General features: G+C 41.3%; 1 protein-coding gene and 1 long non-coding RNA gene across 2 annotated transcripts; both read right to left on the reverse strand.

The window, feature by feature from the left end:
* fam98b (family with sequence similarity 98 member B) lies at window positions 1-4,778 on the reverse strand (the record flags this gene model as incomplete). The annotated part of the gene is made up of 8 exons (XM_080750620.1): window positions 4,610-4,778; window positions 4,216-4,364; window positions 3,714-3,839; window positions 3,424-3,599; window positions 3,200-3,280; window positions 2,970-3,086; window positions 1,517-1,684; window positions 1-255 (listed from the first exon to the last, which is right to left on the reverse strand). Exons 1-8 carry the CDS (start codon window positions 4,645-4,647, stop codon window positions 1-3), a joined length of 1,110 nt encoding a protein of 369 aa, XP_080606746.1. The 5' UTR covers window positions 4,648-4,778.
* A 2,411-nt stretch (window positions 4,779-7,189) lies between these two features.
* LOC308305691 lies at window positions 7,190-13,634 on the reverse strand. The gene is made up of 3 exons (XR_013963126.1): window positions 7,645-13,634; window positions 7,424-7,491; window positions 7,190-7,275 (listed from the first exon to the last, which is right to left on the reverse strand). It is a non-coding gene; the product is annotated as an uncharacterized lncRNA (long non-coding RNA).
* Window positions 13,635-14,084: the final 450 nt, after the last annotated feature.

The raw sequence follows: 14,084 nt of genomic DNA on the forward strand, positions 1-14,084 counted from the left end.
TCAATACTGATAGCGCCCCCTCTTTCCCCCATGTCCACCATGGTTCCATCCTCCACCCCCACCCCCACCTCTCCAACCACCTCCTCCTCCTCCTCCGCCACCCCTCCAACCACCACCACCTCCTCCTCCTCTTCCACCACGTCCTCCCCAGCCACCTCCACCATCTTGTCTTTTCTGCCAGGGTGGCATCTCAGGAGCTGGGGCTTGTATCTCGGACGGACGGCCTCCTCTGTCAGGTACTCTCCCCATTAGGATCTGTGGGCCAGAGCAAGATGAAAGTAGCTTTCAGACAGAATGACAGTGTGGGTTGTTTGGGTTGAATCCTAATCATGTGCAATATGATGCCAGAGACGACTTAAAGGAATTATATTTCACCCCCAAAATGACCGATTAAATCGATCATATTTTTTATGACAATAATTTACCCCCATTGATTCCGGATGGAGTCACAAATGCATTTATCTCTCCATTCAGAATCAATGGGGGTAAATAATCAAATGTTTGTCTTAGGAATACGAAAAAAAAAAAAAAAAAGGATTGGACTCAAGTGTCCATGGAGTGAATAATCAATAGGACAAAAATAATAATTTTGGGGGCTAACTATTCCTTCAAGGGCCATTCACACAGCACTTTAACTATAAAAAAATATAGTTTAAAAAGTCTGGTGTCAAGTTGTTCACACCAACTATAAAAAAGAAATACAATGATGTATACAAAAAACAATATAGTTATCTTTATAGTTATAGTGCTCAGTGTGAATGGCGCTTTAAGTTGTCTTATTGCGTTACACTAGACTGCGTTCTCCGGCACCCGGGAGTGATGCAAGACTTCAATTCCCATGATGCATCTGGAAATTACGCCATCCAAAAAATCCCTGTTCCGTCCAGACCAAAAATATATGCATCTCAGAATCTTCACCCAGATCACGTTCTTGGTCAAAACAAGCAATTTTCTACAGACCATAACAAAAGCACGGATGATTACGGTTATCTTTTTTTCTTTTCCGGGTGAAAGAAAAAAAGACTGCTGCGACCGGGAGCTTCTGTTTACATAGACACATATTGCGTTCCTGGAGCTGTCGGAAATAAGCTAAAAAAAAATCACATAAAAACCATGGCAGAAGCTACTGAATTAAACAATACCACAGCATTTAATGTGATAACATCTCTTTGACAAAGAAAAAGGTGGTGGGAAGTTTTCTATACCTATACTTTATCATGCCATGTGGTGGAAATAGCAGATCTATAACCTCACAACGCAGGCTATTGTGTGTTTTTATTATATAATATATACTCTACCAGTCAAAAGTTTGGACACAGCTTTATGTGTGTGAGAAGCTGTGTCCAAACTTTTTACAGGTAGGGTATATATACACACACACACTCAAAATAGGGACACCAGGGTTAATGTGGTTAAATAAAAATACAAATATTAAAGTGCTATACTATAATGCTATACTATAATGGCGCATTTGAACAAGTGTTAACTTCCTACTCCGATCAAAACAAATACGTACCTTGTTGACAGCGCAGGCAGTTCCATCCCTTGAGGAACCACTACTGGTTTTCACCACATTACAGATGTCCTCCCTGGCAGATAGGAGCTCTGCCATACCCACAGATGGCTGTGGCCTCAGAGAATGTCTCTTGGGCTGGTAAGCTTTTGCCATGCTGTCCACCTTCACCTAACAAAACAAAAGGAAAAGAATTGGCATGTACAATAAAATTACCTTGTGGCAAAAAAGAAATGCAGTTTGCATGGCACATCCATGTCACTCATCTATAAAGCATCAGTGGCAGTGTTGCCAGATTCGGTGAGAGAGAAAAAAAAACTAGGCTTATGAAAACAAGTCAAAAGAAGCAACTATAATAGACTACACAAGCACTTAAAACATACATTGGCTATTTTTCAAAATAAAATGTGAAATATACACCACAAATCAGGCACAGAATATTTTCAGATGGGGGCTGGGGGGACAGATAGATTTTTCTGAAAATGTCGTGGAACCACTGACAACATTAACAAGCCCAAATAAGCAATTACACTTTAGAACAAGACCCCAAATAATAAATAAATATTTACAATCAAGAGTACAGACAAACAAGCCCAAAGGTGCTTATAATAAGCAATATAATAAGCGCTTATAATATTTTTTCTTTGCGATGGCAGATTCGTCTGGCTACACAAGGCTACTAGTTACTTAATGAGCTTACTATGATGAGCTAAAGATTGGACAGGGAGGTCATGACATTATTAGTCTGTCTCCTTTTTGTTTCAAATTATATCTACTTCATGACAAAATAAATACCATTGAAAAATGTAATGGGCACAATGCCTCTATAAAAACCAAACAGACCTACAGCTTATTCCGTCTGTCAGATTACGTTCTGCATTGCAGCAGAATACAAGAGATACATTCATTGATGCATAATAGAAAGTATTGTAAGTGGTAGGGATAAAAAACACTCACGATAATCGCATTGTGGAGATTTAATTTATCGTGATATCATCCTACATCATGCACTGGGATCAATTCACTTTTTATTTGCCGAGCTGCATATCTGGTACCACTTAAACCTTCTATAATTGGTAAAAGGTACTTATATACGGTACTTGATAGTCTTTTTTTCACTCTATCAAATGTCTTTGCCAAAAAATAGCAGATCTACCTAGCTCACAACGCGTCGCGTTGCGATGTGTTGTGAGCTTGTAGATTGGCAATTTTTTGGCAAATGTTTCGCCCCAGGATAATGGATTTTGATTATTGCGATAATACTGTATCGTAAATCACGATTTCTTTGGTCACAATAATCGTGATATGAAACTTTCATATCGTCCCATCCCTAGTAAGTGGTAGGAAAGCCTTTGTCAAACAAGCCCAGATTCTGCTCAGTCCTGGAGCCAGGAGTTTTGTTTTTTTACACCTGTAAAAAACATTAAACAATAGGTCATTTCAGGGATGAACTTGCCTTGGCTCTGTCCGACCAGCCAAAAGACTGCACTGTGACATCCAATCGTTTGATCAGCATTCTACGCCGGCACTCGTACTCTGTACACAGGACAGTGTTTATGCTTTGCAGCTTCTCCTGTGGACCCATAGAAAGTCCAAAGTGAGATAAACACATACTTTGTACAGACAAATACATACGGATATGAAGAATTTGCCATGGCTACAAGTTAGAAGGTTTATCTGACTTACCCATTGCTCACTACTGAGAGATGTCTTCAGCACTGGCATTGCAATGTAGCTACTTGATAGACCTTCAAGTATTGTGTTTATCTAAAATGGTACACAATGTTATGTTTAGGACATTTACGTGACCTTAATTTGCAGATGGCATAAACCATATTGTGCTTGCTGCAGATTAATAGAAAAAAATAAAAATGAATACCATTTGTCCCCAACAAAATAAGAAAAAACACCTTGTTTTCTACTTCAGAGAAAAATGCTGCATCAACTTCTTCCTTTGGCTCTGGGAGCTTGAGTGTTTCACAAATTGCCTGGAGGTCCTGATGTGCTGTGCTCTTTCCTTGTTGTTTCTTAGAGACTTGTCTGCTGTATGCTACCTGGGCTGCTTGCAGCTCAGAGCAAAGAAACACTTAATGAAAGAAGAAAATAACAAAAGATGAAATGCATGAGTACCTTACCGACTATGACTATTTGCTCGTTGAAAGTCAGTGACTGCAACAGTATGGAATAACTAGTAACGTACAGATGAGTTTGAGATAGTCCTTGTTTTGTAGACTGCCCTGGAGAATCCCAGCTACAACCCCTTCATAAGGACAGTGCAATTCTTTCAGTAAACCACTCATCTCAACCTTAAGGCCTTCCATGTCATCTATGGGGCAGAGAGAGAGAGAGAGAGAGAGAGAGAGAGAGAGAGAGAGATAGAGAGAGAGATGCATTTATCCATTAGTTACATTTGTACACTCTCAGAGATGATGCGGCAACACACACACACACACACACACACACACACACACACACACACACACACACACACACACACACACACACACACACAGGGAAAGTCAAAAGTTGAAGAAAAAAGAAGAAGAAAAAGAGACATTTGAGACTGCATGCCTAGATGCCTGTTTCATGTAATCAATTCCCCAAATGTGTCATTTTGAGGACCGCTCGAGTCAGTCTCAGCGCATGTTTCAGTTCATTCATAATAAATAACGGTTAAAGTGGTTCCAGGTCTGCTCTCTCACCTGGACCAGAAGAGATGCTCTCCTCCAGGTCACACAGCTTGTTCAAGCGGGATGCCAGCCATGAGCACAGCTTCACATATTCAGGGGAGGACAGTCCGCCCGCTGCAGCTCCTGCAAGCGCATCTTCCTCCAGCAGAGGGCCATCATAGCTGTACACATTGAGAACAAAACATTACACACAGGCTAATAACATAATTACATTTTGATCAGATTACAGGGTCACATATCCAAATATCACGCCTCCCCTAGACAGTACATTGTCCTATTTTGTTAACGTTAAGAAAAGTTAATTTGAGGAGAGGTCTCGTCTCGTTGAATTCATGTGTGGTACAGTCTGCTTAAAAGGCTAACATCAGCTAGAAAAGCTAAACAGCGAGCTGTGTTCGTAGCTTACCCAAGTTGCTCTAACGAGTCCAAAATATCACCCTCCATTTTGGGCACTGCCAAGACAAGTATTTAATCTGTTTGTGCTTTACATCGCGTGTAACTTAACGGTTTGATTGGCTTTAATAATGCTGCTCATTCATCCTTACGTTCCATGGCTGTATTAAATAAACCAACATGTCTGCTTCAGAGGTACGGCAGACAATACAAGCCGTATCGAAACGTGAGTCCGTCATCTGCAGTTCCGGGGAACAAGCACTACAAGCACTATGGCTGATAAGTCTACTCCAGAGGCAGTTCTTTAAACTTTAAAATGTCAAGGTCTCCCCTTAACTCTGACAGTATACTATACAAATGAAACCAAATGGACCCGTAAGGTCCATTTGGTTTCATTTGTACACTGTCAGAGTTACATACTTTTAAGGGTCAATTTAGACCTCCCAAAAGGAACCCAGAGAGTCCCTGGACCCCACTTTGAGGACCACTGGTCTACTCAAATGTTTTACCTTTAATAGCCTGAGTAAAATTATAAATACCACAATATAAAAATAATACAAGTAAAATGCCTGTGTTCAAAAAGTTACTTGAATAAAAGTACAAAAGTATTGGCATCAACACGTACTTAAAGTTCCAAAAGTAAAAGTAGGCTTCTAAACTAAAATGTTTGAAAATAACAGATCTACAAGCTCACAATGCGTTGCATCACAACACATTGTGAGCTGGTAGATTGGCTATTTTCAAATGGCCGAAATGCATATAGGGCTGAAGACAAGTGGTTAATCATTCATGTGTATCTATCTATAACAGGCTTGTCAACTCTCCTGGATTTCCCAGGAGTCTCCTGGATTTTGAACCCCTCTCCTGGGAGTCTCCTGGATTGGCAAATCTCCTGGATTTCTCCTGGATTTTGTATCAAACTCCCAAAATTCACCAGAACACAGGAAATGACATCTACTATGTTAAAAAAAATCACACCCGTGTGAACTGAGCGGTGGTCGAGGAGGCTTCGCAACAGCACTACTGGGTGGGTGCAGCGGGGGTTGCAGTACTTATGGGTCAAATACATGCATTGTAAGATTGCTCAATAGTGGCACTTGAAGGTAGGTCACCCAGGTGTTGAAAGTAAATGGTGCAGGTATACTGTAGCAGTGGGGCCAAAAGCAAGGTGAGTGTGATACAGAGACAGTTATGGCAAACAATTGTTCTTTCATTAATATTTCAACTTAAAAGAGACTTCAGCGCACAAAAGAAATGCAATGACATTTATTACAAAAAGTTTACAAGTGAATAGAAATAAACATGAAGGAATACATATGATTAATAATGCTTTGGTGCGGGCCCCATTGGAGGATGGGATCAGAAGCTTTGGATCAGACCCTGCCAGATGGAAGGCAGAGAGCTTTGGAGCCCACCCTCAGTAGATAGGGCCTGTCCTGGTGGTGCCTGCTTCTGGGCGATGTCGGGAGGTGGCTGGTGACCTGAACAGATTGCACAGGTGAGATAAGGAAGGAGGAGGAATTATTTTAAAAGGAACGTTGTCGTGAATTAGGCTGATGTGATTGGAACAGAGCCAATGAGTTGATGGGGGAGGATGTTAGAAATGACAGCTGGTGCAGTCTGTGAGTTGAAGCTACTTTTTATGTGGGTGCTGTTCTATTATGAGGCCTGGGTGGAGATGGGGTGCAGTGGGAGTGGTTTAAACTGAAATGAGACTGTATGATATATGGCAGTGTGTAGTATTTGACATTATATTAGAGATCCTTAAAGTAAAATTCAATTATTTTTGCGACCGAAGGTCACAGTTTAGTATGAGGAAGGGCACATCATGTCTCCGTCCGTCCGTTCGTGTACGCTTTTTTACAGTCTATGGGTTTGCTTCTCTGACATCACTGTGATGTGAGGGGAACCAAACTAACAGAATCCCTTTTATGCCCATATATGGAGATCCCTGATTTCATCAATGTTAAGATCCATATGAGAATTAGAAGTTAGAATACAATAGAACAACAATACACAAATACAAAAATATATTTAAAAAGAAAAGCAAAAATGTACCAAGTCCAAATGTTCAGTTTCTGACATACAGACATGTGTGCCAATGGTAAAAGAAATAAAGGTATGTGTTATGAAGTTATGTATACATGTCGTAAGCCATACCTAGAGGGCCTCGGAGCTTGCCCCCTGTAGGGTCTGTCCTGGTGGTGCCTGCTGCTGGGCGATGTCAGGAGGTGGTGGGTGACCTGAAGAGATAGCACAGGTGAGATCAGGAAGGAGGATGAGTTAGGCTGATCTGATTGGAATAGAGGCAATGAGTTGATAGGGGAGGGATGTTAGAAATTACAGGTGGTTCAGTCTCACATTTGAACTTACGTATAAACTTCCATTTTTGTGTGGGTGCCGTTGTAGTATGAGGCTGGGTGGAGATGGGGTTCAGTGGGAGTGGTTTCATCTGAAATGAGACGGTATGATATTTTACAGTCTGCAGTTTTTGACATTATATTAGCACTTCAGTGGTGGAAGAGCCTGAAAGTAAAATAAATACTGGTGTGTAATGAAATAATGTAGCCTTTAGGTATGTTGTAAGCCATACCTAGAGGGCTTCGGAGCCTGCACCCAGTAGATAGGGCCTGTTCTGGTGGTGCCTGCTGCTGGGTGGTGTCGGGAGGTGGTGTGTCTCTTAAACAGTGAGATATGGAAGGAGGAGGCATCATTTTAAAAGGAACGTTGTCATGAGTTAAGCTGATCTGATTGGAATAGAGGCAAGGATTTAATGGGGGAGGGATGTTGGAAATTACAGCTGGTTCAGTCTGTCGGTTGAACTTACGTATAAACTTCCATTATTGTGTCGGTGACATTGTAGTATGAGGCTGGGTGAGGATGGGGTCCTTTTATCTGAAATGAGACGGTATAATATATTAGTCTGCAGTATGCAGTATTTGACATTATTAGCCCTTGTCAACAACAGTGGTGCAATATCCTTTAAAGTAAAAGAAATACTAGTACTGTATGTGTTATGAAGTAATGTATACATGTTTTAAGCCATACCTAGAGTATTTCTGTAGTTTTCTTTACTGTTATCAGCAAAGCGTCATGGTCTCTGGCTGTGTAGTATGAACTGTACAGAGAGGCATGTGCAGTGAGGTGGTCATTATTCCGGAAGTAAGCATGGTCTAGGTGTCCTCCTTCAAAATGGGTTGCTTCTTTTATGAGTTGAGTGAATCCTAGTTGCTGAAGAGTTTGGGAAACGTGATTGTTGGAGTTTTGAGCAAAGCATATGTTGAAGTCGCCGCAGATCAGAGTTGTTTTGAGGGGGTTGATTAAGCGTACCAAATTCTGGATCAAGGCTTTATTTGCCTTGCTTTTGTAGACACTGATTATGTCAACGTCTGCTGAGACCATCATGGTGATTTGCATAGTGTCATCGTTGAAATCTGTTTGATGTTGGAGTTTTTCTGGTCTGTAATAAGTGGCTAATCCCTTGCCAGGTCCGGTACTGTTTAGATGGAGTGAAAAGCCATCAATCTGCAAAGATGGGTCCTGGTTGTTGTTGTGTGTGAGCCATGTTTCACTGATGCATAACATGTCAACATAAGCCAGAACAGGGTCTACCTTAATTTCAGGTAGTTTGGGCACTAGGGAACGGCAGTTGAGAGCTGCAACTTTGACTGTCCACTCATTTGTGTTTTCCCATTCTGTAGGGTTCATGTTGATGGACACACTCTCCATCCTCCTCAGTTCCTGTAGTGCTTTTATATCTGCAAACAGCTTTTCCTCCGGTAGAGAGTTGATTAAGTACAGTTGTTCTAATGAAGGAACTCTGCTGAGCATGACATATCCCATGGCTGCCTGGAAGATTGTTTCTAAGTACATTGCTGCGTTTTGGGGTTTGGGAATTTCTTGTCCTTGGAATTTATGGCATGTTGCGGCATAGCAAAGTACCAGTGGGAATTGATAGACGGTTGCATTGTTGGATGCATGAGTTTGTTTGTTTGACAGGCTGTAAGTGAATTGAACTTTTTGTACTGGTGTACAGCCTGGGTACAGCAACTGAAGTGCTGGTTGGGTTGTACGCTTGTTTGCCCCTTGATATTCTTCCTGGAATTTGACCATCAGTTTGATGACCTCTTGTTGTTGGTCTTTGATGACTGCAACAAGGGTTCCTCTCGAGCCATTGGTCAAACCATCAAGAGTGTCCAGATTGTGAATTAGCATTACTTGAGCACCTATCTTGAGCTTCAAGGTTTGGAGAAATGCTGAATTTCCAACTGTTCCTTTTTCATTATTGACTTTCGGTTTAAAATCAGCAATTGTAGGATGATGATTAATGGCTTCTATTTCCAGCAGTTCTGTTTTAAGTTCTTCAAGTCTCAAATTGTTATGCTTGTTGACTGTTGAATTAGTGCAGCTAATGCATGTTGCACCAACTGTGTCACGATGGCCTTCAGGTCTGATTCTGGTAGCTAGAATTGCTAGATCTTCTTCGGTCTGGTGACCTACTCTGAGTCTGTTGAGAATATCAGCATATGTATGGTCATCTCCTTGCCTGTGATTCTCTTCTAGTGTGATGATGTCAAACAGTTCCCAATGAGATTGGATGTGAAAGGGTAGTTTGTAGTCATCACACCGGGGCTCATCAAAAATGTACCTTGCTTGGCATGGTTTGAGCTGCATTAGATCCCCGAAGAAGAACATCGCAAGACCTCCAAATATCTTGTCGGGTTGAAGCATGATTTCACGAAGTCGAAGGTCAAGCATGTAGAGCATATCTGCTTTGACCATGGAAATTTCATCCACAATGACTGCCCTAAGGTTTGTAAGCTGAATCCTTGTGTTGTCTCGTTTCTTGTCACTCAATGGAAAGTGCTGATTGCCAAAGTTGAATCCAAATGTTGTGTGGAGTGTTTGTCCTCTGACTCTAGAGGCTGCTGTTCCAGTAGGGGCAGTGACCAATACATGTGGGCATTCAGGGCTGTCACCAGCCTTGTGTAGAATGAGATGAAGCCATTGTTTCAGGATGTTGATTACAGTAGATTTTCCGCAGCCTGCCCCGCCATTTACCATCAGCAGTGGAGCTGTTGGTAGTGGATTTTTGTCTTTGAGTGCCTTAACAAGACCTCGTGCATATCTTATGCCCTTTTCAACAACCTTCCTCTGATAATAGTCAAGGTTTCTTGTCTTCGACCACAGAATCTGTTGTGGTTCTATTTCAATGGGTCGAAATGTTTTTTCCAACTGATTATTTTCCTGTGGTAGTGCATGATTGTCAGGATCAAGGTGAACAAATTCTGGATGAGGTAGAGGACCTTGCAGATTGCAGTCAAGAATTTCTTGCTCCCCTTCTGGATTTAACATGTCCTCCATGTCTTGATTTCGTGCAGACTCTTCAACCGCCAGCCTTGCTTCCTCCACACTTTCTAGGTGTTCCATGACATGTTGCTTGACCATCATGATGTCTTGCTGTAGGATTGTGTATTTTTCCTTTCTTTCATTTTCATCAGAAATGCTGTCAATTCTTCTAAGCTGCTTGTCAATGTCGTCCTCTTGTCTGTATGGCATATACAGGAGCAGTTCTGAGAACCAGTATGACTGCGTATGCTTGCTTTTGTTGAACTTGTGCATTCGTATAATAGCAGGTTTGGTCCTCTTCCTCATGTATGGTGGTTCATCTGGATGTAGGAGTGTCAGTTTGAAAGTTGGTGGAAGGGGTTTGTGAGATATTCCTTCATGGGAAGTGATGAAGAAATTTAGTTTGTCTTTAGGATTGGCATGTGATGGAGGAATTCCTTGAGGATGCCGTTTTTCTCCTGGGTCTTTCCAAGCCGGATTGTACATTTTGGCAAACTGGGCCAAGCAAATGTGTTCCATTTCTTTTGGCCTTCTTTCATATTTGCTGACAATGTCATATCTCTCTACATATTTTCCGTCTCTTCCTGGGATATTAACCTTTTCAATATCAGTGTACTGTGGATTATTGTCAACTCTGATGAGAAACTTGCTTCTCTCTTCTCTGCGGTTTGTGGGAACGAAGACTGAAGTAACATTGGAGTCTCTGAAGTGGAAGTCTGGGAAGATCTTATAGACTGCTTCTGCTTCTCCCATCTGTCGGTGTGAGATGAAGGTATTCATGAGTGTTACCATCTTTTCCTTTAGAGTACTGGAGTGTGTGTGTTTTAAGGCTTCAATGAGAACCTTCATTGTTCCAGTATCATCCTTCGTGTAGTAGTCAGAGATGTAGGTTATGACTGCATGGTAGTCCAGTGTAATTTGCAGATCTGTGTTACCATTCCAGACTTCAGCCCACTCAGGATTGTAGGAATTGACAAATATTTCATCTATATCCCTGGCCATGATGAGACAGTAGCCGCCCTTACTGGTCTTCAGAGCTTCCAGGTAGAAATCAAAGTTTGTATCATTCAGTCCAGCAAGCTTGAGGACTTCCTTAATCCTCTTCTCTCTGTTTGCTTCATATTCGTGTTTATCATTTGGATTGATGGTGGGGAATTGCATAAGGATGTCAGATACTGTTTCATCATTAAGCAATACATCCTTCACGGACTCTAGTAACTCTGCACGTTTCTTTCTGTTTGGTGCATCTGCTTTGAATGCATCACCAACCAGTTTGCAGGGTGAAGCTATTAGAGTGGTCCATACGGGGAACTTGGGGAAGAAGAATCTGCAAGTCGTGTTATATTTTCGGCAAGCTTTTGTGTGTCTGTGACAGTTGACTGCTTTTACTATTTGAGACACGCTTTCCCCAACAACAGCAGGACTGAGGGTGACAGAAGTAAATGTGTTGGCAAAGTTGATGACGGCTCTTTCCTCGTAGTCTTGTAACTCATCTCGGGTTTGGAATTTTTTGAAAGCTGACTTGAGGCCAAAAAATTTGAAAGTGTTGAGAAGGGTATCTGAGGTCAAATTGGATATGTGGATGTGGAGTTTCTTGAGAATGTGAAGCACAGTTTGTTTTTGATCTTCACCTACTGTGTCCTTCTTAACAATGACCGTGTGAAGAACTTCTTTGATTGTTGTCTGCACGCCCACAGCTTCGTTCTTGGTAAGCAAATTGGCAATGTCATGAATGTTGTTTCCATCATGAATTTTCATTTCCATTTTGTCCATATCCACCCAGAGAACTCCATGATTGTGACCGGCTCCTCTGCCTTGGAACTCCAGCTTGGTGGAGTAGTATTCCACGGACATTGGATTGTGAGGATTCAGCATGATGTCTCGAATGTAGGTCTGCACTCTGTGTTTGTAATTTCTTGTGGCAGTCACAACATTTTTTCTGAGAATCTCATGGACTGACTGAGCTTCATGTGTTTGCAGATAGTCATGTAAAGGAAGAGAAGACTTGCCGTCGTTGAAATGGACTATTGTTATTTCCTCTTCTCCAATGCCATCATTATCTGTGCTCATGTTTTGCAATACATATTCAATCTTCAAACCCCTTTCTCTTAGAATTGCAGTGATGTTTTCTTCCCAGCGCATGTCTGCACAGCTGACAGTGAAGAAGAACTGGAATGGACCAAGGTTTTCCAATCTTGCCATCATTTCATTTTTGCCTTTCTTGTGGTAGCTAGGAGTGTTGGAGGTACTGTCAAATACAGAGAAAGCATTCTCAAGGTTGTACATAGTTTCTCCTGATGTTGATTTGGACTTTTTTCCTCTCATGAAGGAAACATTTATGTTCCTCTGAAGCTGTTTCTTTTCAATGTAGGAGAGTGCTGCAAAAAGATAACTGGGATCATCTCTGAATCTTGAATCCACATTTCTCAGTCTTTGAATGAAGTAGTACTGATCAGTGAGATTGGCTTGTCTTGGATAGTGTAAGTTGAACTTGCCATCAGGATGCTTCATTGGAAAAGCCATGGCATCCCAATCTTTACTGTGAAGGATATTTTCTGGAGTTTTTCCTTCGCCGGGTGCAAATGTAATTACATGGGAATCTGTCTGCTTGTTTTCATCATGGAATGCTTCTGGGAATCTTGCCGTTGTGCAGACTGACTGGTCATAATCAATTTGGAACTTTCTGATTGGGTCGTTCTCCCTGTATTCTGCCTCTTCCTTTTCTTCATCATTTTGAACTTCATTCTTGTCTGCTGTGTCAGTGTTGTCCTGATTGATATCCTCAAAGTGTTGTTCAGTGATGGATATTTCATCAATAGCATCATCAATAATGTTTTCAATAACGTTCTCAATTATTTCATCAGCAATTGCATCTTCATTTATGTAGAGCAGCTGTGAACCGGTTGGATCTTCCAGTTCACACCTGTGTTGGAAGGTTGAGGGATCTGTATAGAATTGATAGTGAGGATTTTCACAGTCTTTCAAGAATTGCATTGCTTGGAACAGCTGTTGAGGAGCTATAGTTGTGTGGTGAACATAATTCTTGAGTGTTTTCATGCGCTTCAGCTTGACATCAATGGTAGTGATCCCAGCCTCAGATGGAGTCCTGGGAAGGGTTTGCAGAGTGTTCATCACATCATCATCTCCTATGGGGATGTTAATAAGTTTGTCTTTCATAGCTGGCATCAATGAAGTGGGAAGTCTGAATATCTTCTGAAACAAGATCTTCTTGGCAATTAGATTGTTTGCCAGTTCTTCCAGTTGGAGATGTTTCGGTACAGCTGTAACTTTCAGACCATTAGCAGCTGACATAGGTGGCATGTTTCCTTTAGTAAGATAGTTCTTACAGGTGTGACAGAGATACCAGTTTGTGTTGGAATTAATGTGGACACTGAATGTTGGATTGTCCAATTTGTCTTCAAATATATTTTCAAATAACCTGTCAATTTTGTCATTGCATGCTATTTCAATGTTACTGCAGATATTGTCATCAATGATGGTAACTCCATTTTCAAACATCATTTGTTCACAGCAGGAGCATGGAAAGATTGGGCCATATTTCACAGCCCTTCTAAACTTTTGTAGCCTCTCTTGTCGTGTACGTCCTTTCTGCATTCTGGCTTGTTTCATTTGTGTTGCATTGTTTTTGTTATGGAGTTCTTTCTCTTCTGGTGTTTGCTGAGATCTGATCACGGCAATTTTTTCTGCCATCTTTTTGTTATGAAGTCCTTTCTGTTTATGTGTTCTTTTGGCCCTCCTGAGTCTGTTGTTTTCTGCCATCTTTTCGTTATCAAGTCCTTTCTGTTTATGTGTTCTTTTGGCCCTCCTGAGTCTGTTGTTTTCTGCCATCTTTTCGTTATCAAGTCCTTTCTGTTTATGTGTTCTTTTGGCCCTCCTGAGTCTGTTGTTTTCTGCCATCTTTTCGTTATCAAGTCCTTTCTGTTTATGTGTTCTTTTGGCCCTCCTGAGTCTGTTGTTTTCTGCCATCTTTTCGTTATCAAGTCCTTTCTGTTCATATGTTCTTTTGGCCCTCCTGAGTCTGTTGTTTTCTGCCATCTTTTCGTTATCAAGTCGTTTTTGTTCATGTGTTCTTGCAGACCTCCTCATTCCCATGTTTTCTGCTATCTTTTCGTTATCAA

This window comes from Nannobrachium achirus (genome assembly GCF_963921795.1).
Source record: "Nannobrachium achirus genome assembly, chromosome: 20".
NCBI lineage: Eukaryota > Metazoa > Chordata > Actinopteri > Myctophiformes > Myctophidae > Nannobrachium > Nannobrachium achirus.